This window comes from Arvicanthis niloticus, chromosome 5 (assembly GCF_011762505.2).
Source record: "Arvicanthis niloticus isolate mArvNil1 chromosome 5, mArvNil1.pat.X, whole genome shotgun sequence".
Taxonomy (NCBI): Eukaryota; Metazoa; Chordata; class Mammalia; order Rodentia; family Muridae; genus Arvicanthis; species Arvicanthis niloticus.
Window position 1 is genome coordinate 102342923 of NC_047662.1, and position 24204 is coordinate 102367126.

The 24204-nt window shown below is 45.6% G+C and overlaps 1 protein-coding gene across 4 annotated transcripts in view; it reads right to left on the bottom strand.

The window, feature by feature from the left end:
• Positions 1–4198: 4198 nt before the first annotated feature.
• The window catches only part of Nfx1 (nuclear transcription factor, X-box binding 1), a 56583-nt gene continuing 36577 nt past the window's right edge, over positions 4199–24204 (bottom strand). Inside the window, exons 14-24 of one of the 4 annotated variants that reach the window (XM_034502130.2) lie at positions 23892–24011; positions 20234–20313; positions 14100–14330; positions 13367–13440; positions 11371–11472; positions 10770–10811; positions 8426–8524; positions 8044–8110; positions 6444–6589; positions 5623–5727; positions 4199–5389 (exon numbers count right to left, since the gene is read on the bottom strand). In XM_034502130.2, coding sequence (XP_034358021.1) covers positions 5317–5389; positions 5623–5727; positions 6444–6589; positions 8044–8110; positions 8426–8524; positions 10770–10811; positions 11371–11472; positions 13367–13440; positions 14100–14330; positions 20234–20313; positions 23892–24011 — 1139 coding nt within the window. In that variant the 3' untranslated portion in view covers positions 4199–5316. Of the gene's footprint in view, positions 5390–5622; positions 5728–6443; positions 6590–8043; positions 8111–8425; positions 8525–10769; positions 10812–11370; positions 11473–13366; positions 13441–14099; positions 14331–16941; positions 17497–17665; positions 17838–19620; positions 19825–20233; positions 20314–23891; positions 24012–24204 lie in introns of those variants that run through there. The other 3 variants (XM_034502131.2, XM_076935166.1, XM_076935165.1) reach the window with 3 other exon arrangements.

Consider the following 24204-nt stretch of genomic DNA (forward strand, 5'->3'; position numbering starts at 1 on the left):
AGACTCCTTGGGCTTTAGTTTGCTTACTTGTAAAATAAAGATGAGGCTCAGAGACAGAGGAATTTCTGTTTTTACTTTGCTATTAGCATCTCCCTGGGATAGAACAGGGTGGGTAGTGTCTACTGCAAGAGCTCCTGCTCATCAGATACCAGCTTCAGCTAATGAGAATGTCAGGGCTGTGAACCAAAGGTGGAGAAGGGGGCAAGGCCGGAAGGACAGAGGCACCATTGCCCTGGTCCTCTGTTCTGACCTGTCCCCTGAATGATTGACAGAGTGCTCTGGGATCATCCTAGTATCTCTTTTTTCATCCACTCTCTGGACATGACCTCGACATCCTTTAAGTAAATTATCATTTTGTCTCCAGACTTCAGACTCTCATGTATGGCCTCCTACCAGGCAGACTGTCATCTCCAATGCCTCTTCCTCCCACACACTCCTGAGTGATTGGTAAATTCAAACTTTCAGTCTCTCTGGTGAAAACCTTTGAAATCGTCCTGGACTCTTCCCTCTTCCCTCACATCCCACACCACAGCTGTCAACAAGTCCCTTAGGTATTATCATCTGCAAGACGTATCTAGAACCCAGCCACACTGCACAGTCACTGCTGTCTCTCTTGGATGACACCAGTGGATGATAACCTCTTTTTTTGAAGATGCTCATCCTTGTAGTCTTAATATAGGGGCTGGATCCCTTATTTACTTTTATTACTTTAAAGTTCCTTTTTTTTTTTTTTTTTTTTTTTTTTTTGTATGTGGGTGGTGCACACCTGTGGGAGCCAGAAGCACAGGGTCCTCCTGGAGCTGGAGGAGGCTGTGTGTTGATTTGGGTGCTGGAAACTAACTTTGGGTCTTCTGGAGGGCAACAGGTGTTCTTGAGTTAGATCTTACACATTACTCTATCCAAAGTTTTCCATTGGCCAGTAAAGCCTGAGGCCTGACACCATCAAATCCTCTGTTATCTTTTAGATAGATGCTCTTCCCTGTTCCTGCCTCCCCCATGGCCTTTTGGCCTTGCTGTTTCTCCACAGTTCAGGGCACTGGCTCCACAGCAGAGCCTTGCTCCCTCTGCCTAGAGTAGCAGCTGCATGGTTTGTGTTTTCTCTCTGTGTCTGTAGTCTATATAACAACAGATAGGAAAATATCAGCGAAGAAGTGAACATGTGACAAAAAAATATGGTTTTTAAACTGCTGCTAAAAAGTTTGAACTGCCAGGCCTTGGTGGGGCACACCTTTGCTTCCCAGCATCAGGAGGCAGAGGCATAGGTAGGAAGATTCTGAGTTCAAGGCCAGCCTGGTCTACAGAGTGAGTTCCAGGACAGCCAGAGCTACATACACAGAGAAACTGTGTCAAAAAATGAAACAAAACAAAGCATTTGAACTACAGTACTTTCATGAGGATGGGTAAGTACACCCTTGGGCTTAGGGGTCTGTACTGCCCTCTATTGGCCACTCTAGAAAAAGTCCCATCTTCTGATAGGTTCAGCTTGTTCTGTTTTATTTTCTTGCCCACTTGACGGGACCTGTTGGGCCATCCTGCTCCAAAGAGTCTCCAAAGCTCTGTTCTGTGGGGAAGGTTGCATGGTACCTAGTGAGAATTCCAAATTTCCTGCCGTTCCCAAGTAATCTTGGGAAAAGTAACTTAACATACTTTCTGGAACTTTGAGGAGTGAAACATGAACATGGTGGTCAAGCTTGATGTTGATCAGGTGGTTATCTCAGTAACTGCTACCCACTGTTACAAAAGGTTCCTGGGAAAGGGTGGAGAGATGGACTTTAGACTCCTTCCCTCACAACTGTGCTGTGTTGGCACAGCAGGAGAGCAAAGTGGGGTCACTGAGAGCTCCTACCTTGCCAGGGCCACTTGACCACTGCTCCATTTCTCCCCACCCCCCACGCCACCTGCTGAGACTGTGCAGGTCTAGGCTGGAGGCTTAGCTGTTCTGATGCCCTGTGACACACAGACGGTCCACATCCCCTTATGATGGCTTGGTGCAGCATACAGGTGAGAATCAATGGCTCACTGGGAGGAAGCAGAATCTGCTCAGTACATGGGCAGGAGCCAGTGCTCCACTCTATGGACACGGACACAGAACCGGATACCCACTGTAGGCGATGTGTCTGGGTCAGCAGAGCAAGCTGAGGCAGCAACCTTTTGTGTTCAGTTGGGCTCTTTCCCCACATTTCCTAAATCTAAGCACCAGAACAACACCTGGACCACAGGGAAGGACTTCCAAGTGAGTTCTACTCGTGGAAGCTAGGGCCCCAGCTCATTTTCTTAAAGACCTTACCTTCCTCCTGATCCCTGACTGGGGTCACACACTGTGATCCTAAGGAGTCTTGTTTCTTCCAAGCTTGGAACCAGAGTGGCCTCCAGAATTGCTTTGGGGAACCCTGGTTTCTAAAATGCCATGGGAGATGGTACAGGAGACTCAGGCAGAGGCTGTGTGCTGTGGGAGAAGTTTCTCTTGGGTGTGGGTGACTGAGGTTAGGTCAGTGAAGGCCGGGGTGCTGGCCTGGCCATGTCTCTTCTTTTAGAAGAGTGAAGTTCAGTTTTCCTTTCAGACAGTCCAGCAGTATGGGAAGGAATTCCTAAATCTACAGAACAGGCCCTGCCCCCAAGCCTTTCTTCTTTACGGTGGCCTTTGGAATACAGCCAGGCAGGATCCACAGCTGTCCCCCACTGACCTGTGATCAGTAAGGCTTCTCACCTTCAGCTGTACACACGCTATCCCTTTGTTCACTTAGATGGCCCTAAGGTTGAAAGGCCTTTCTACTGCTGGGCAGCAGAATTATTACTGAGAACTCAGTCTCTGGAAATCTCTGACCCATAAAGGACTCTTGCTGAGAGCATAGGGCTGGGAACCAGAAGACGGCCTTGCCCAACCCATGGTTCCTTCTATGAATGAGGCAGAGGTGGTGGCTGTCTTGCCTAGTTTGCCTTAGTGTACACTCATGTCCATCACTGCTTAGTGAAGAATGTACCAGCTTGCTTTCACTGGGGCCTGGGGTCCTCTAGCAGACAAGAGAGAAATAAGCTCTCTGCTAACCTTTGGCGTACTAGCCTACTTCCCTGACTTGAATTTCCTCCTAGAGTCAGCCCCACCATTTCACCTGAGCTACTTCTGTAGCCTCCTGGGCGTCTTGCTTCAAAGTAGCCTTCATTCCCTTCCACACACCCGAGGTCAGGGAGACAAGACTATGACCGAATCCAGACCTTTTTCTTTTTAATTTTAAGATGCCTTGGGAAGTCAGAACTTTAAAATATATTATTTTATGGAAATATAATTTATTTAAAATATATTTATTTTATGGAAAGTGGTGTTTTGCTTGTTATGTCTGAATGAGGGTGTTGGATGCCCTGGACAGGAGTTAGTTGTGAACTGTCATGTGGTGCTGGAGATTGAACCTGGGTTCCCCAGAGCAGCTGGTGCTCTTAACTGCTGAGTCATCTCTTCTGGGAAACACCTGTGGACTGCTGATACAGCTCACAGCCACAGCCTTGCTACCTGTTTCTAGGTTTGCCCATGGCCTCATGACTCAAAAGCCAGTCACTGTCAGCCTCAAGCCTCATCACCAGTTTCTCTCCTCCATCCTTCCCATTCTTCCAGGCCCAGCGTGAGACGAGCACAGTGCATCCACTCGGCAGGAGAGGCCCATCAGGCATCACTCTTCTTGGTTAGAGCTGTAGACAAAAGACGCTCACATTCTTCCCAGACCTGAGTGCTGTGCTCATGGACTCTGTCTCCGAAGCCCCAGGCCAAGCAGGAAGAGCTCCAGGCCACCAAGTGGCAGGGCTAGACTTCCTGGAGCTCTGACCCTGAGCTCAGAAGTCAGATTTTCCTCTCTTGCATACACAAATCACCCACTAAGACCCCTGGGCGACAGCTGGAGACTTCCTGTCCTGTGTGAGGTCACAGACCCTGTACTAAACAGGTCCAAAGACAGGCTGTGCTGCTCCATCACTTGTCTCCAGTCACCTGTCCCCTGCTGCCATAGCCCCATGATTTCCATGGAGACTGTGGTTAGGACCAAAGAGCAGCCTGTTTTTTTCCTGTAACATTTAGTGTCTCTTAGCTGGGTTTGGTGGTAGAGCCTGTAATGTACTCAGTAGGTGAGGAAGGATGGTGGAGGGTTTAAGATCTAAATGGGTTTAGGCAATTTAGTGAGATCATGCTGAAAAAAAATAAAAAAATAAAAAGTAAAAATTCAGTGGCTTCTTTAATGATTCCAAGTTTTGCAGGGCTCAAAGTTTATTTTAAAGCAAAAAGAAGCTAGGCAGTGGTGGCACATGCCTTTAATCCCAGCACTCAGGAGGCAGAGGCAGGCAGATCTCTGTGAGTTTGCGGCTAGCCTGGTCTACAGAGTGAGTTCCAGGACAGCCAGGGCTACACAGAGAAACCCTGTCTTGAAAAAAAAACAAAACAAAACCAAACCAAAAGACAACAACAAAGGCTCCAGCCTGTGAAGAAAAGGGGCTGACAGATGGGGGCACACCTGCTTTAAAGGAGACTGAGGAATGCCTACAGTAGGGTGCTTGGCATACGCTCTGGACTGTCCACATACTTCTCTGAATAAGTGGTCCAGAGATCAGATGTAGAGAGAGTCAGTGTGGTTGCTGAAAGCCTAGGGGGAAGCAACCCAGTATCACCCTCTATGTGAGAGTCTCTATCAACCAGAGGACTTAGAGCTACAGCAGACAGTTCATAGGCCACAGCTGTGAACATGGCGGAAGAGTTCTTCACCATTATGAGCGTCGGTTAAACTGTCCCTGGGTAGGCTTGGTGACGTGCTAAAAGATTGGCAGGGATTTGAGAAAATGGAATTCTATAAAGCAACCTGAGCAGACTGGAGAGACGTCCAGGAGCTTTCAGGTAAGACGGCTAGGTTTAAGACACATGATGGCAGACACAGTTTACTAACGCTCAGGGCTTCATGCCTTTCCTCATGAGGAAGGTGAAGCCTACCAGGAGAACAAATGGGGCAGCCAGACTACAGCTAGGTGCCACAAAGCCAGTCTGGGATAAAAATTCTGGTTTATCCAAATAAAATCTGATACTCCCCCAGTCTCTTAGTAATCACAGTGATGGTGTGAGGAGCCTCTTCAAACACATGACTAAAAATCCAGTGGCCACACAGCCAAAGGTCTGTGGACAGGAGCAGACGGGGGTTCTGACACACTCATGCTTTGGCTGTATCAGTACAAGACGGCATGTGTGCTGGGGTTGTGCCAGGCAGGAGGGATGAGCATGATTTATCTGCTGGCAAATGAAGTCTCCACTACACAGAATCATTCTTTTATCTAAATATATCTATCTTCTCAGTCCTGGACATCAAAGTAGTCAATCACTGGCTCTTTCGTCATCCTCTGTAAATTACTGCTCCCAGGATTCCTGCAACAAAAGCAAAGGAGAGATCAGACCTCTCTTTTCCAGGGGAGATAAACCTGGGTCTTCAGGGAGTTAAGGCTTCAACAAACATGTCTGATGCCATAGTCTATGCGTATTGGACACCATACCTTAAAGCCAAGCCCCAGGAGGCCAGCAATGGCAGTTGTAAGCCCTGCAGTTTACCCCAGCTCCCCTGGCTGCACAAGTTCTACCGGAAAGCAGCTAAGAATCCTTACTTGTCTGCCTGGTGTCGGTGATGAGGGATTGGTGGTGGAGGCCGTGTCTGTGTCTCCCTTTCAATCACACTGGTCAGCGTAGTAGGAGGACAAACGGACTTCCCTCTGTGAGAAGCAAAGCAGAGTGCTGAGAAGAGAGAATCACGAGCACAAACAGCAGAGCCAGAACCCGGCCTTTGCCTGGGCAGCACTGCTACCGCCACCACCGCTGCCACCGCTGCCGCCACTACCACCTCCAAGCACATGCATCACCACCGGTCTCAAGTGTGCTAACCTGCATTCCCCTTGTCCGTCCCACCCACCACTGACTACAGACCTGCTGCCCCCTTCCTCCCACACCACACTTCACTCTTTTTCACACTTCTGGGGAAAAGTTCTCCCAGTACCCTCAGGTTCAGATGGGGATTCTAGGTCCTTCCCGTCCCTTCCTGTCTCACACCACAACCTCCATTTTTTCTGATGACAACATGGAGTCAGAGTCCAGCATTTTTTCTGTTCCCACCACGCCAAGATTAGAGTCAGTGGGAGAAACAGGAGACACGGGTAGAGCACAGAAGCGATGAGCAGGATTCCGTTCAACTCCTGCCCCTGCCTCCAGGGTCTGCGATGATCAGGGCAGTTGAGACCCGGGTACTAGGGGTACCTGCCCTGTGCCGTGAGGTGTGGGCTGTGCTCTCTAGCCTGGATCTTTAGGTAATGGTGAAAAGACTGTTCCAGAGAAATGTATCCCCCTTCCATTCCTCCAGGAGGAAGAGGAAATAGCAAAAGCACACAGTGGCTCCCAGTGTCTTGCCTGTCTTGTGACAGCAAGGTCAACCCACCTGATGGCGGTGACCACGACGTTGCGCTTTGGCTCACTGTCGTAGCTCACACTCTCCAGGCCATACACTTGGGCCAGGTCATGGATGATTCGGCGGTGGTCTCTGTTCATGGGACGGAAGCAGTAGCTTTTCTTATTATTCTTTCCCTGGGTGGAAGGAGAGCAGACGGATTAGCACCATGTCCTGGAAACAGAAAATGCTCAGGACTTATCCTGACCGCCACAGGAATGTAGCCATTCAGGACGACTGACTTTTACTTTATGTTCTCCTGTTTGGATCTTGTTGTTATTACTGTGCAGGTCAGATGATGGTTTGGGAGTTGGTTCTATCATGAAACTAAAGTAGTCAGGCTTGTGGAGTCAACTCGTGAGCCTGCGATTGAATTTCAGAGGCTTTCTGAGTGTGAGCCGGGGATCTGACCCTCCATAACTTACAATGTGCAGGCAGATGGACAGGGTTACACACAGGAGTAGGTAGTGGAGCTGACAGCCTGTGACTGAGGAGTGACACCTCCAAGAAACACCTAAATACACCACAGCCTTAAAGATAAGAGGGTCTCACTCCCTGTAGCAGTGTGTTGTAGCCGAGCCCTTGGGTATGCAGGCACAGGCACATAAACACAGAAACACATTTGCTCACGTTTCCTACACAGGAAAGGAACAATTAAGCTCCTCTTCAGGTAAGCATCCTGCTGGAAGAGGGAACCGGGAGGGGCAAGGAAGGTGAGGGGAAGTGGGCAAGGGAAACGGTGGGAGGGTAGCCATCGTTAGATACGGCCCTGAGAGCCACGTGGACCTCAACCCAGTGACTGGACAGGGAGACAAAGCAGTACTGGCTGATTATTATTATTATTATTATTATTATTATTATTATTATTATTATTATTTTGAGAGAGGATCTTACTATGTAGCCCAGGTTATCCTGGAACTTGCTATGTAGATCAGGCTGGCCTCCACCTCACAGAGCTGTCTACCTCCTAAGTGGTGGGACACACGGCGTTCATCACTATGCCCAGGTCACTACATCACTTCTCCATGTGGAGCTCACGCTGAGGTCCCTGGCAGACTGGGGGCCATGCTCCTCAGTCTGTCCCCTGATCTTCATCTTTAGTTTCCCACAAGGAATTCTGACCCAATTCTGAGAAAATAAAGAGCGCTCTCTCACAGACAACATTTCAGTCATCCGAGGGCCTTGCATGTTTTCTAACTTAAAACCATTCAGTTATTACTGTTGACCACCCACCCCCACCCCAGTTCCCCATGAGACAGGATTTCTCTGCTTAGTCCTGGCTGTCCTGGAACTGACTCTGTAGACCAGGCTGGCCTCAAATTCAAGGAGATCTGCCTGCCTCTGCCTCCTGAATGCCCGAATTAAAGATGTGTGACATCATGTCCAACTGAGGGTCATTCTTAATATACAGTCAATTTAACTGCAGACATCTTTTCTATCACGATGGAAGCAACCCAAGTTCCAATGGCTTGGTATTGAAACTGTGTAACCTTTCCTACAGCCCTCTAGGCTAACAGTGTTTATGAAACATATTTATTAATATTTCTTCTAAATCCAGCTGTCTCAGAGAAATGGATGTGTTCACTCCAACCTTGTCCACAGCCTCCACGAGTGCTTCCATTTCCTTCTCAACATCACTGACAAACTTGAAGTCTTTCCTGAAAAGAGAAGGCAGTAGGTAACTACGCCTGTCCTTGCTCTTCTGGGAACCTCTTCTGCCCTCCTTCAGCCCACGGAAAGGACACACTGGCAGCCCTTGGTGGGCCTAAACTCCTGCTGTGGGGACCACTCCGCAACCACAGCTGGCTCTGCACGGATAGCCAACCAACATGTCATTTCTTACTTTATCACTATTATGTTCACTTTATCAGGCTTAATAAGGAAGAGAACACATAACTGATTACCATATCTTATAGTACTAATTAGATGTGCTCATAAGCCACAGCTAGGAGAGTGGATGATCAGTTACGTACCTGGCATCCTCTTTTAAGCTGTCACTGAATTTCGATGCTGAAGAACGTACATTGAAAGGATCAGAATCGTCAGTGATGTCGAAGGCCTCTGCCAATCTCCTGAGAGTGATTGAGAGATAAACAAATGTGAGGGAAGAGGCAAAGGAGGTCCTGCAGAATCCTCCCTACTCACAGGTCATTTGTCTCCCTAGTACGTCCTGAGTCCCCAGCGTTCTGTCTTTAAAGGGTAGGCAGGTGCACATGGTGTATGTGGAGAGCAGAGGTCAACCCTGGGTGTTGTCTCATGCTGTCCACTTTGGTTTCCCTCTCACTGGGACCTGGGGCTTGCTGATTGGGCAGGCCAAGTCAGGCAATGAGCACCAAAGATCCCGTCCTTGCCTCCCTGGCACTGAGATAGCAAGCATGTGCCCTACACCTGGCTTTTTACATGGGTGCCAGGAAGCACACTATGGCCTCATGTTTGCATGGTCAGCCCTTTAACAACTTAGCTATTTATTTTTTTTTAATTTAATGTTTGAACCCTCTGCTACACATATATCTGTAGTCCAGAAGAGGGCATAAGATCCCCTTACGATGGTTGTGAGCCACCATGTGGTTGCTGGGAATTGAACTCAGGACCTCTGGAAGAGCAGTCAGTGCTCTTAACCGCTGAGCCATCTCTCTAGCTCCAGCTATCTACTTTTCCTTTTGTTTTTGAAACATGGTCTCATGTCGGCCATAAAATGGCTACCTAGCTAAGGTGACTGTGATTCCCCTACAATGTCACTGCTAAGTTCATATCTAATAGAAACATACATTGCCAGGTCAAAGTGGAACCTACGCACGGTGGTGTACACCTATGGTCCCAACATCTAGCTCCCAGGAGGCATAGCCTACATAGGGAATACAAGGTCGGAGTGACATAGTGAGACCCTGTCCAACAAAAAACCAGCCAGGCCAGAGCTGGGGATGGACAGAAGGCTTGGGACCTCCTAGTCAGCCAGTAGCCAAATCGATAGCAAGGAGAGGCCTTGTCTCAATAAATGAAGTGGATCCTACACTCTGGAGGCAGAGGCAGGTGGATCTCTGTGAGTTTAAGACCAGCTTGGCCTAATGTTTGACTGGTATATGCAAGGCCCTGGGTTTAATGGAAGCACTGCAAAAAAGAAAAAGAAGTGGGATGGGGGATCAGGGTGGGAATGTTCTTTTGTGGGGTTGTTCTGGGGACTGAACCCTGGGCCTCATGCATGCGAGGTAGCTCTACTGCGTGGTTATATCCAGCCTTTTTAATTTTGAGATAGGGTCTACCAAGACTGGCCATAAACTTACCCATACATGGTAAGTATGAGGACAGCCCAGTCTGTCCTCAGATGCATAAGAATCCTCCAGCCTCCACCACCCAAACACTGAACGTACAGGTGTGCAGCGCCATGCCTGGCTGATACTATAGGTGTGTGCCACCACACCTGGCTTGTGTTGTGTACGTGCAGACTAGAGGTTGGTACTGGGCATTTTCCTTCATCAGCCTCCACTTACTATTCTACTTTTGAGATCAAGCCAGCCAGCCAGCCAGCCTGCCTGCCTTCCTTCCTTCCTTCCTCTTTCTTTTTTTTTTTTTTTTTTTTTTGGCTTTTCGAGACAGGGTTTCTCTGTGTAGCCCTGGCTGTCCTGGAATTCACTCTGTAGAGCAGGCTGGCCTCGAACTCAGAAGTCCACCTGCCTCTGCCTCCCAAGTGCTGGGATTACAGGCGTGCGCCACCATTGCCCGGCAGAGACAGAGTCTTTCAACATATCCCTTGCTGCCCTGGAATTCACTATATAGATCATGCCGGCCTTAAACTCAGAGATCTACCTACCTCTGCCTCCAGAGTGTTGGGATCCACTTTATTTTTTGAGACTAGGTGTTTTTATGAACCAGGAGCTTGCTGACTTGGCTACTGGCTTCCTTCTGTTTCTACCTTACCATGCAAGCATCATGTCCAGCTTTTACTTGGGTGCTAGGGATTTGATTCTAAGTCTTTATGCTTTTGTGCAAATATTTTATAGACTGAGCTGTCTTCCCAGGTCCTTATGTTACATTACAATAAAAACACCCATTCAGCACTGTTTTACAGCCTCTTACCTCTGCTGGATCAGGAAGCTGGCCAGTCACAGAGTAAGCGTGTGTGCCATGTGAAGTTGACCCCATGCCAAAGCCACACTGCTTATGTTTCTGAACACGCTGAAGCTAGCTGAGTGGTTTATCTCAGTCAATTCAGCTTTTGTGAGCACATCCCTCTGCTGACAGCAGTCAGGACCCAGAACAGACGGTGATGGGAAGAGGTCGCCCCTCCCATTAGCTACACCCGCTCCTGAAACCACTTACTTTTTCCTTTCCAGCGCAGCACACTCCTCATCACACTGCAACCTTGATGAACAAATGACACAGTGGTCAGGGCAGAGGCTCCGAAGCTCCTATGTAGTCAGCCAATCTCAGGAAGACTACGAGAGCACCGCAGCTTAAGCCCGGCTGCAGTTATGAGGTCATCTGTTTCTCAGGCTTCACTAGCATACCCTGCCAGCAAAGTCTCACTGTCGTCTCCAAGCCCCAGTTCAGAGATGGCTAAATGGGTCCTTCTTAAGGGAGATGGGTGGCCCCCTGGCTATAAGGGGCCTAGCAGTCCTTGGTGGCTTCAGACTATCCCCCACTTCAGTTACCACTCTAGATCTCGGTTCTGTCGGCCAGGCTATACAAATTCAGATCTCTGATACTTTCTCTGTCATGGACAGAAGTGAGGCCTGGAAACCCTACCTGGGTCTTGGTGAGTTCTGAGCAGGACTCACAGTGGTTGTGGTGCATACAGTCTCAACATCCACATCTATTAAATACCCATTCTGTGGGAGATGCTACCTTGGAAGGCTGAGATATATGAAATCCTGTAGAAACTACTGAACTGGAAGGCAGCATCGTACACTTCCAGAATTACCTGGCTTGCTGGACTTCCTTCTTGGTAATGAACTTGCTAATCTCCACTGAGTCTCCAAGCTGCATGTCCATTATTTTAGAGGCCATAGAAATAGCAGCTATTCTGAAATATAAAAAAAAAAAGAAAGATGAGGCATTGCGAGACTGTAGGAGCCCTCATGCTAGGGATACGGACACTTCCTCTGAGCCCACTAACCACAGACAGCTTGTGTGACGTCGGAAGCTCATCTACTATTAATGTTTACCATAGTACTACATGGAAGCCTATGATATATGTCCTCAGTTAAGTTCTAAGCAGATGCACATGAAGAGTTAACATAACTTTCTATATCCAGAACATCCAGGCCAATGCCTAATACTCTATTCAAACAGACAATCAGTGGTGAACACCTTTGATCCCAGCCCTTGAGAGGCAGGTTGGTAGACCTAAGTGAGTTCAAGGCCAGCCTGATCTACAGAGTGAGTTCAGGCAAGCCAGGATTATAAAGTAAAAACTTGTCTCCAAAACCAAAACCAAATGAACAAAACCAACTAACAGCCAATCAGACATGGTGCACACCTGTATTCCTATACCATGGCACGCCTTCGCATCTAGTTAGAAATCGATGTGGCCATCTGTTCACTAACAGGCCACCTCTATACACAGATCTCTGTACAACCACAGGGCTGTCAAGGCTTCAGGAGACTATAAGGTATCTACCAGAACATTCAGAAAGCACACGCCTGTGACGAGACTCAGTGCCTTAGCTGTGCCACCAAAAAGAAAAGGTAAAATATTAAAGCAGATAGTTAGGTAACTATCTCCCCTTCTATCTCACAGTGTAACCAGTGAATAGGGAGAGAAAAGAGTGGGAAAGGAGGGAAGCAAAGTATTTCTTTTACAAATTAAAGGGAACAGAAGGCACTTAAATATTTTTAATTATGGGGCTGGAGAGATGACTCAGTGGTAAGAGCACTGACTGCTCTTCAGGAGGTCATGAGTTCAAATCCCAGCAACCACATGGTGACTCACAACCATCTGTAATGAGATCTGATGCCCTCATATGGGTGTCTGAAGACAGCTACAGTATACTTTGGGCTGGAGTGAGCAGGGGTGGGGGTTTGGGGGTGGGGGGAATGGACGTGGAGCAAGCAGGGCTGGAACAAGAGGGAAAAGGGAAGAGGAAAAAATTTGTTTTAAATGACTGTATATGCATGATGTATGTGTGTGTTGTTGGGGCACACATGCCATGATGCACATGCGGCAGGCAGAGGACAACTTGGTGGAACTGTTCTCCTTTTCCTCCTTTAAGGGACGTCCCTCCAGGGATGTAACTCAGATTACCAGGTCTACATGAGCTCTACCTGTTGCGCCATCTTACCAGCCCATAAAGGCACTGTAAAGCACTCAAACATGTTAGAATAATAACCTTTTCTCTAAATATTTATTTTCACTTCATTTATTTATTTATTGTGTGTGCATGTGTGTGTGCCATGTGCCTGTGTGTGAGTATGAGGAGGCCAGAGGAGGCATTGGATTCTTTGAAGTTGGAGTTATGTCTGACCAGGAGCTGCCTGGGATCCGAACTCAGGTTCTCTGAAGACTAATGAACGCTCTTAATGGCTCTGCCACCCCTCCAGACCTAGATGCAAAATCCTACTTTAAAATCTTTCTAAGGGACTGGCAGGATGGTTCAACAGGTAAAACTGCTTGTAGCCATGCCTGACAATCTCATTCTGATCCCAGGGACCCACACAATAGAGGGAGAAAGCCAACTCCCTCAAATGTCCTTTTACTTTCACATACGCACCGTGGCACACGTGTATGTACACACAGAGACAATAAAAACCCCCAAACGACCCCCCACATAACAAGAAACCCACCAACCCCCTTGGGCTGGAGGTACAGTTCGGTGGCATGCATTCATGTGCCTAGCATGTCTCCAGTGTTGCAGAGTCAGCACGTGAACCCCCACTCCAGCAAAGCCGCACATTCTGAGCATTTCCACAGCACTGACCTTTGATAAGTCCCAGATGCTTCAGAGCAAATCACCATCTCCTTTCTTCTCCCACATTCGCACTGTAACTCTACCTGAAACATTAGTGAGCGTGGAGTGATTCTTCCCACAAGAGAACTGCACGAGAGCCAGGCAGGCTTCACTTTTAAAGCCCTTCCCAAATCAAGCCATAGCCGAGAACATCTGGATCAGCGTCTCTCCAGACTGAAGATGCTAGCCACCATCCATGCTGAGGACATGGCAATGGACACGTTGCCTGGAGGCACATGTCATGGTCATAAGGTTCCTTTCTGGAAACTACTTCTCTTCTTACTCCTTCCTAGCTGAAACAGTAAACCTAGACTGAAGCTTGGACTGAATCCAGTGTATATACTTGATGCAGGTCCAACCAAGGCCTGGCTGACTCAAGATGATCCATCTGTCTTCATCTCAGGGTGGCCTTCCATGATTTCTCAGACCAAACTAAACCCTCCACTTACCTTCCATGAGGGTTGACTACTCCTCTATGATACCATGGTCCTGATCACCTAAGTCATCACTTAGCTACCATCTGTCCTGTTGTGTTGTAAGGGACCACGTATCTCTTCTTGTCCACTAGGTTCAGCACCAGCACCTCACACAGTATCATGCGCAGACTGTATGATTTCTCTTGATGACTTGCAGTTCTTACAATGTATATACAGGGGCCACTGAAGGCAGTTCTGGACTCACTAGCAGCTGAGTTAACACTTACCTTGGCTTTACAAGCTGTCACAGGGCAGGGTAAACTGGGGTGACAGGGTGCCATACATGGGTGGCCACAGTCAACTCTGGGTGTGGTACAGGGCTGCTTGCAGGCCTCATCCACAAGACATTCTCCTTTGTGACAGAGTCTTTGACATTTGTGCATCCCACAGGGTAGCATGGCATTGCAGGGCAATCCGCAAGAGATATCAACCAGATGACAGGGGATGTTGCTTCGTAACTAGGAGAGACAGAAGTATCCAGATTCTCATCTTTGTGTGGGTTCTGGGTGAGTTTTCACTCTTAGAATGCATTCTTTTGCCTTCTATTTTCTTTTTCTTTTTTTTGGCAGCACTGAGACTGAACAGGGAGCCTCAGGCAGGCATGCTAGGTAATTACTGTACCACTGAGTTATGTTCCTATACCTCAGACTCTTTAGAAACGAGCTGTATGTTTTGTTTTGACATGTATTAATTTAGTATGTGCGCATGTAGAGGTCAAAGAACAGTTTGGAGGAGTTGGTTTTCTGGTTTCCATCATGTGAGTCCCAGGGACTAAACTCAGGCCAGGATTGGTGGCAAGAACCTTTACCTGCTGAACCATGTAGCTATCTCTGTTTAGGAAGTTTTGAAACAGGATCTCAAACTATGCAATCATGAGTGGCCTTGGATTCCTGATTTTAGGATTTTATGCATATGCCTGGCCTTTTTGGGGGGGGGCCAGGGTTTTACTATGTAGGCTGGTTTCAAAGCACAAAGATTTACATGTCTCTGCCTCTGAATTAAAGTTGGATACCAGCACGTATAGCCATAAAGATTAAAACAAACAAACCAACCTCTTTTTACTGAATGTTTCTTTGGGGTGGGGGGCAGGGTTTCTCTGTGTAGCTTTGACTGTCCTGGAAATCACTCTGTAGACGAGACTGGGCCCCAACTCAGAGATCTGCCTGCCTCTGCCTCCCAAGTGTTGGGATTAAGGGCATGCAGCACCACCACATAGCAACAGATTTTCAAAGTCCAAGGAAAGAAAATCAAATAGCAACTCTTTTTAAGTATAAAGCTGTGGTAGCAGCTATATGTGACCCAACAAACTGCCTCAGCTGGGTAAGATGAGACCAGGTAACTAGGGAGTACTTTTAAAATGCTGTAACCATGACAATGTCCTAGCACTCAAGAGGGCAAGAGAGAATGAATGAGTTAGAAATAAACCTTCAATACCCTGTCTATGACAAACTAGGAGGGTGAGATGTATCATCAGCCAGTCTCATAGGGCTCTGAGCTGGAAAACGAACGGACAGGGATACCCTTGGCGCTGCTGCAGGGCTGTATTATGTGACCAAATATTCAACTATTTCATCACATCTCAGTTGATGGTCTCAAAACTTCGGGTAAAACTGTCATAAAGAGGCAAGGACTGTCAAATTGGCTCAGTGGGTAAAACCACATGCTGCCATGCCCAATGAACTGAACTCTATCCCCAGGACCCAAACAGGAGGAGAGAACCAACTCCTCTGAGCTGTCATGTTACCTCTATACACAACACCTCCCCGCCCCCCAGCCCCCAAACACACACACTTTTAAAAATGAAGAGGCAACAGGAACTCTCAACTCATTTTATTTCTTGAGAAATTACCACCTGCTTCTAGGTCTCCCATGGCTGGAAAACACATTGGAAATTTATTACTATGGAATCAAAGATTACTTTTTTTTCTTTTTTCTTTTTTTTTTTTTGGAAACAGGGTCTTGCAGTACAGGCTGGCTTTGAACTCCTGATCCTCCTGCTGAACTTTCCCAAGTGCTGGGATTACAGGTGTGAGCTACTATGCTCAGCTTCAGGATTACTTTTATAGATCTGCTCAAATTTCTTCAAGAGCTGTTGAAATGTAGAGATAATTTTTATCTAAGTAACACATGACTTTTTATTTTGACATGGGGTCACCCAGCATGGCCTCAAACTCTGAATCTTCCTCTCAGTCTTTCTAAAGCTGAGATTACAAACACATGCTAGAATGTGACGCTGCCACGACACGTGACTTTTTGACTTTTAACACTGAAGAGGCCTCCACACATGATCCCAATTGCTCTGGACTTCGGGATACCTTCTGCGTGTGCTGTGCTCCTGCCTCCCATGCCTCATGCTTGCTTAGTATATCTTTGTCCTGTATAGAGCTACTTCCTCTAGAATAGCTTTCTTGGCAGGATCTATCTCCCAAGAGTTCTGCAGTTCTCAAATTACCCTGCTTACAATTGTCTGTTTCTATCTACACACTCATCCCTGAATGACTGATCCATATAGGCAGGGGTGTGTCAGTTTTGTTAACTTCTCAGTTACTCCACAACTACTGTTACCTGGCATAGATTAGGTATTCAATTACTTCTTACTGGCTAAAGATAATGAGTATTTCATGGTAGATAAATTACACATGCATGCACACACACACACAATTTATAGAGATGTAAGAGCTATCACAGGAGGCTGGGCAGTGCGCGGCTCACACTTTTAATTCCAGCACTCAGGAGGCAGAGGCAGAGGCAGGCGGATCTCTGTGGAGGACAGCCAGGGCTACACAACTCTGTCTCAAAAAAACAAAAAGAACTGCCATAGGAAATAAGTAAAGAAAAAAAAGTCCATTAAAGATAAAAGAATATTGAAAACATGGTACAGATGTCAAGAGTTATGTTATGGGAGTAACAAGAGCAGGTTAGAAAATATATGATCTTAGAATAGGAGAAGCATGTATCACATATGCCTGGTTGGTTATACAACACCATTTCACTGGGCTGGGGATACACACCAGTCACAGGACCCTTGCCCTGTCTGTTGCTGTGATAAAGTAACCTGACAAAAAGAAACAGAGGAGGAAAGGGTTTATTTGGCTTACAATTCCAGGTTACAGTTCATTATTGCATTTAAGTCAAGGCAGGAACTCAAGCAGCTAGTCACAGCACATCCACAGTCAAGGGAGGAGAGGAATGAATACATGCATGTTGTTTGCTTGCTGCTCAGCTGGATTTTTCTGTTCATACATTTTAGGATTTTTCTGCCTAGGGAATGGTGCCTCTCACAGTGGGCTGTGTCTTCCCACATCCATTAACAATCAGAACAATCCCCCACAGACATACCCATAGACCAAATCTGATCTAAGCAATTCCTCACTAACACTCTCTTTCTGGGTGAATCTAGGTTGTCAAGTTGACAGTTAAACCTGCACAATTCATCCCATGTCAACTTAGCACACAAATATGTCATTTGTGTAATAACTTTCCATTTCTTGTCCCCAAATCTCATAATATCTTAATATAAAATATAGTCCAACTCCAAAAAAGCCCCCCAAAGTCTTCAAAAATTCCAACACTTCAAAAGTCCAAAGTCTCTTTAAAAGTCCAAAGTTTCTTAATTGTGAGCTCCTGCAAAATAAAAAACAAGTTACATACTTAAACATTCTTATTCTAAAAGGGAAGAACTAGGGTATAAAAATAGCTACGCTAAAGCAAAACCAAAATCCTGTGGTTCAATGTCCAACACGTGGAACTCAAAGTATTATCTTCAGGCTGCAGAGGGCTTAGGCAGCCTTATTTCTTCAACTCACATCCACAGGACACATAGCTTCTTTCTTAGGCTGGATCCATTCCACACCAGCAGCTCTCATCAGTTCTGCATCTCCAATACTGTGGGGTCTGTCTCCATTGCTATTGAGGCTTCACCTTCACCAGTGGCTTCTCCACGACTCTCTGTAGGGACTTGGACCCTGCCATATGGTGTCTGGCTTTAGCTGGTCTCCATGACCTTTTTTGTGCCTTCAAAACCAGTACCATGTGGTAGGTAACTCTTACAATGTCAAGTTCTGCTGCAGGCTTGAGATGTAGCCTGGCCCCTGGACACAGCTCTGCTAGCTGCTTTGTGCTGACCCCAATGACATACTTCATATTGTCTCTAGGAGAACAGAAGGTTCTGCCTCAATGGTGCTGATCTCTCATCAATCATGGCTTTTCTTCAGGAGTCTGATCAGCACACATAGATTATTAGCCAAAATACTAAATATAAGTCTCACTTCCTGATAAAGTTCTTGTTTCCCTTGGAAACCTCAAGAATCAGCCCTCGAAGGGCACACATTTCTTCCATGCTTCCAACTAGAACGGCCCATTTAGCTCTGCCAACAGCATTCAATGGGCTTTGCAGCCCAGTTCCAAAGTCCTCCATATTCCTCCTCCAGAACCATGGTCAGACTTATCACAGCTACAGCCCCCTCCTCAGTGCTGACCTGTTCTAGTCTCATGCATGTGTTGCTTAGGGTATACTGCTAAGACAGAATATCCTAAGAAAAAGTCACAGCAACAGGAAACAGTTTATGGTTGGCTTCCCATTCCAGGTTAAATCCATTATAGGAGTGAAGTCAGGGAGGAGCTCTGAAGCTAACCACAGCCCAACCACAGCCCATCCATCCACAGCCGAGAGCAGAGGGAGAGCTGTTTGCTTTTGTTTGATTTCCCCACTTTTAAACACTGAGGACCTGTGCCTTCCAGGACTGGTTTTCTCACATCTATTAACTGGCAATTTTCCATACACAAAGCTACAGGCCAATCTGGTCTAAGTAATTTCTCATTAAAACTCTCTTCTCTCGTCATACAAAATATATGTATCAGTTGTGTTATTTAAAACTAACCAGTACACTTAACATGTGCAACCCCTGGTTTAATCCCCAGCAAAAAGTATTTTTTTGTTGATTGTTATTTTGTACAGTTATTTTCCCAACTATCTGTACTAAATATGCATTTAAAAAGTATCACTTGTGTATGATCACACATGTGTGGTGCTCCCTGTGTAGAGGTCAGAGGACAGTTTAGAGCTGGCTCTCTTATTCTACCATGTGACCCAGGAACTGAGCCTAGGTTGCCAGGCTTGGGCACTAAACCCACTAAACCGTATGGCAGACTTCTAAATATACACTGGTCTCTAAAATTTTATTTGCATAAGTGTTTTGCCTGTCTGGATATATACACGGCTTATGCCCTTTCAGGGCAGAAGAGGGTATAGGATTTCTTCAAACTGGAATGACAAACTGTTGTGAGCTGCCATGTAGATGCTGGGACCTCTTTCTGTGGAAGAGCAACAAGTGCTTCTAACAGCAGAGCCATCTCTCTAGTCTTTATTTATACTATATTTAAAATGTAATCTTTATGAATTTCACATGCATTTATGATGTACTTTGATCATGTCCACCCTCCGTATCTATTTTATGTGTGTGTGTGTGTGTGTGTGTGTGTGTGTGTGTGTGTGTGTGTGCGCGCGCACGTGCACTCACATGTGTACATACATGGAGGTCAGAGAACAACTTGGAGTTGACGCTCCCCTTTCACCAAGTGGGCTCTGGGGGAGCACACCCAGGTCATCAGGTTTGGCAGCAAGAGCCCTTACCTACTGAGCCATCTTGCTGGCTCAAACATACCATTAAAAAAATTGTGTTGGGGGCTGGGACATGGTAAAGAGCACACACTGCTCTTCCAGAAGACTCCAGGTTTCCAGCATGAGCTCTCAGGTCAACTCAGCTGCATTTCTTGGTTGTAATTAGATTTTAAGATGCTGCAGGGTTAGATATGGCTCTGCAGTTCAGAAGAATACCAGCTGTTCTTCTAGAGGATCCAGGTTTAACTCCTAGCACCCACATGGCAGCTCACAACCGCATCTGTGACTCCAGCTCCAGGAGATCTGGTGTCCTCTTCTGGCTTCCATGGGCACTAGGCACACAGATATACGTGCAGGCAAAACACTCATACACATAAATTTCAAAATTTTATTTTACTTTATTATTACTATGTGTGTGCATGCAAGTGTGCTATGGCATCTATGTGAAGGTCAGAGGTCAACTCTGGAGTCAATATTTTCCTTTCATCTTTTATGTAGGTTAAAAAGATTAAACTCAGGTTGTCAGGTTTGTAAGCTAAGTGTCTTTACCCGCTGAGTCATTTTGTTAGCCCTTGGTAACTTTTATTGTATGTAAATTTTAACATAAAATGAAAAAGGTACTATCAGAAAGCACCTGTTTCCTGGACTATATTTATTTTGAGAACTAAGACTAACAATGTTTGAGCAATTAAGTTATACATTTTTGACTGGAACAAAGAACACCCAGGAGAGAAAACTTACCTCATGCTTGCCCATGCACCACTTCTGAGTTAGGAAAGTACAAGGGGGACACTTCTCCTCACTATGACAAGAATGATATACTGCAAAAACAGAAACGCAGCTTTAGGAATAATCTCTAAATAAGGTCACAAATACTATAAATATGTTATAAATGGCATCAGACTTTCAAACTCCAGACTTAGGACTTTCTTTAAACAGTCACAACAAGGAAGTAAAACATCTTGCTGAAAAATGAGCATCTGGGGCTAGGAAGATGGCTTAGCAGTTAAAGGTTGCTTCTCTCCTAGAGGACGCACATTTGGGTTCCAGGGACACGCAAATTCTAGAAACAGGGCAGCCTTCCTATCATCCTCCAGAGAGCCAGTTGGTCTACCTGTTCTGTGTTTGACTTGCAGCTTTCTTTTAGACATCTATCATCTAGTCTAAGTAACAAACATGCTCCTACTGTGGGCTGCACATATGGCTCAACACTTAAAAGCACTGGCTGCTCTTCCAGGGGATGCAGGTTCAATTCCTACCACTCATATGGTAGCTCAAAACCATTTGTAAGTTCATTTCCAGGGGATCTGACACCTTCTTAGGGTCTTCAGTCACCAGGCACACATGGTGCACAGACATACACAGAGGCAAACTACCCATCCATATAAAATAATTTTTAGAAAATGATTTAAAATGCTGCTAGTGATTACTTTCCTTGCCATTGATGCAATGCAATCTCCTATCTTTCACTCCAGCTCAGGCTTGCCTCCTTGTTACCTGGCTCATCTACACACACAGGCTTTGACAACTCGTCTGTAGTTCACAGGAACATGAGAACCTCATAATGGGAAAATTTTTAAATCCTATTAAGTTCCCTCTGCCGGACACTATGCTGGATATTAAAAACACACACAGACACACACAGAGATAGAGAGGAGAAAGTCAAGATAAAATTCTTACTAAGGAGGATTTGGACATCACCTATAATCCTGCAAGTGGTAGGAAAGAGGGGCTTGGTAGGAACTGGTGGCCCAGACATTTCATGCTGGTGCAACTATCAAGAAAGGAACTTAAAAACCATGTTGGGAAGATCACTCTAAGTTTCCTAAGAAAAGGCTTTCACTTCAAGACAAATTTGCTTAATTCTGTTTTACTATATTAACTTAAAAAACTGAGAGTCAGTCCTCTAATTTTAAGTTCAAGTTACTTGGCTAGACTTAGTATAGGCATTCCACTTCCAGTGCCCTGAGTTATTTCATAGGGTTTGGTAAATGAAACAATGCACCTGTTGTGTTTCAGTTTCCTCTGAGATGCAAACATTCCACCCTGTAGGGAAGCTCCTAAGACTAGAACTAAAGAAATTCAAAATGAAGTACCTGAAACCAGATTGACTAGGTCAGTTCTTCCATCTCTCCTAGAGTAAATTAAACAACAGACAGCAGAATCACTCCCAGACTAGTCAAGATGCAAAGATCCTGAGACAAGCCCAGCTGCCTGGAGGAGGAGGCTTAGATCAACTGAGTCACCAGGAAAGGACACTCTTCAATCTGTTGAGCTGCCTGTAGGCTGTGAGGTGTTTTAGGTTCCCAGCTTTTGTGAGCTGTGAACTGTGTTGAGGTGGGTTATGTTGATCCAGATGTCACTGAGGGACATTTCTGTTCCTCTAAGTAATTCCTCACCCATTCTTGTAAATAACACCAATAAAAGCCATTGATTCACCAAGTTGGATTTTGGTGATATCTGTACTTTTATCAGTTGTGGGCCCCCTATGTGGGGGAGTAGATGTATGTTTTGTGTCTCCTCAGGAAAAGTCTTATCACACAGCACCATCCAATATGACCCCAGACAATAGTTAGCAACCACACTGGGCACAGAGAAAATGTAATGTGATTTCAGATGGTTTTTGGTCTAGTACCTGTAGTAATTATCAGAGAAAAACTAAAAATGAATATCCAGCAACATAAAATGAACTAGAAAATGGTGGCTTATCCAGTAACAACCTGTGGGTTGCTGCCTCTTTTTTTTTTGGGGGGGGGGGGGGAGAAGGAGATGGAAGGGAATGTTGAACAATCCTTTCACGGGGGTTGCATAAGGCCATTGGAAAGCAGATATTTACAAATCATAACAAAATTACAGTAATGAAATAGCAATAAGAATAATTTCATGGTTGGGGGTCACTACAACACGAGGAACTGTATTAAAGGGTTTCAGCATTAGGAAGGTTGGGAAGCACTGATGCAACAAGTCACTCCACTGTTTTAAACAATCAATGTTAGGGCGTGGGAGAGAGAGCCCAGCAGTTAAGACAAGAGGACCCCAGTTTGATTCCCAACATCTACGTGGCACCTTATAAACATCTGTACCTATAGTTCCACAAGATCCAACTCACTATTCTTTAGTGGACACTGTATGCAACTGTTGTATAGATAGACAAACATGGAGGCAAAACACCCATACAACACAGAAAAATGTGTGTGGAGCAGGGCAAGACGACTTAGTGGACGAAGATGCTTGCCACCAAATCCAACAACCTGAGATCTATCCTCAGGACCTAAATGGTACAGAGTACCAACTCTTATAGGTTGTCCTCTGACCTCCATGTATGCTATGGCACACAAATAAGATTTAAAATAATTATATAAATTGGTAATGCATTGTTGAGCTATGATGCTGTATGCTTGTAACCTCAACATAGTAACCCAGGATACAGGCAGCCTGATGATACATGGCAAGTTGGGGACCAGGTTAGCTACACACCAAGTCTGTCTCAGCCCTCAGAAAATACCACCCCAATAGACACACTCTAAAACAGGGAAAGATAACACACACAGAGAAAGTATAACTTTTATAAGATGTTATAATGCAAGGCTGGAGAAATAGCTCAGTGGACTAGAATTTAGTTCATAGGAATCTAATAGGAACCTCACAAACACTTCTAACTCCAGTTCCGGGGGATCTGACACTGATTTCTGCCCCCCCCCCCCAAACACGTACGTACGTACTTAAAAATAAAATATTTTAAAATAAATCTTTAAAAATGTACTATAATAAAGGATATAACACCAATCTTTTGGCTTACATTTTTGTATAATTTAAATTAAATTATACAGTGGCGTCACAGTGGCAGGTTAATATTTAATATTGCTTCTCTAAACAAAAACCAAGTTCAATAATTTTTGTTACATTATTATTTACTTAAGTATTCTCTCTCTCGCTGTGTATAAGAGTGTATGTGGCATAGCATGCGTGTGGAAGTCAGAGGACAACTTTCAAGAGTTGGTTTTCTTTTCTTTTTCCACCACAAGAGACCAGGAAATCCAACTCAGGTCATCATCTTTACCTGCTGACCGAGCTCACTATGTTTAATTCTGTAAAAACGATGTTCAATTTTGAAATATGCATCAAAGGTAGAGGTAACAAAGAGAAATCTCTGAAAGACAAGAAACCAGGGTTTCTTCCACACTGTTAGACGTGCTTGAGAGCTACAATACTACAGGAGTGAGAGATGAGCATGCTGTTGAGTCATGGTGTGGCCTAGATCACGTACACCTACGTGGACGCAGAGGAGCCAGGGGCAGCTAAGCCAGCATGACCAGAGAACTCTGCACGGTCACACAGCAACATTCTAGATGATAAGGTATGCGTAGGCCGTGAGGTGTGGCAACATGAAGTAACTCACCTGGATGGTCACAATCATGGATCCTGGCACAGGTCTGTGTACACTCGGGAGGCCTAGTCCCACAGGGAACTGGTGGGTAGATCACAGAGGCACCACAGTGGCAAGTTAATTCATCAAAGCCTGAGGGAAAAGATGAAACAAAACAAGCCTTTGTGAGTTTGTACAGATGTACATGGATATAATATACATAGATATGTGATTTGTTACCTGTACCTTCATTATAGTAATGCAGTACTATGTTTGGCCAAGAATTAAAAAAAAAGTCTCTCAACATGTTTGAAACATTACACTTAGTTCAGTAGTTCACATTAAT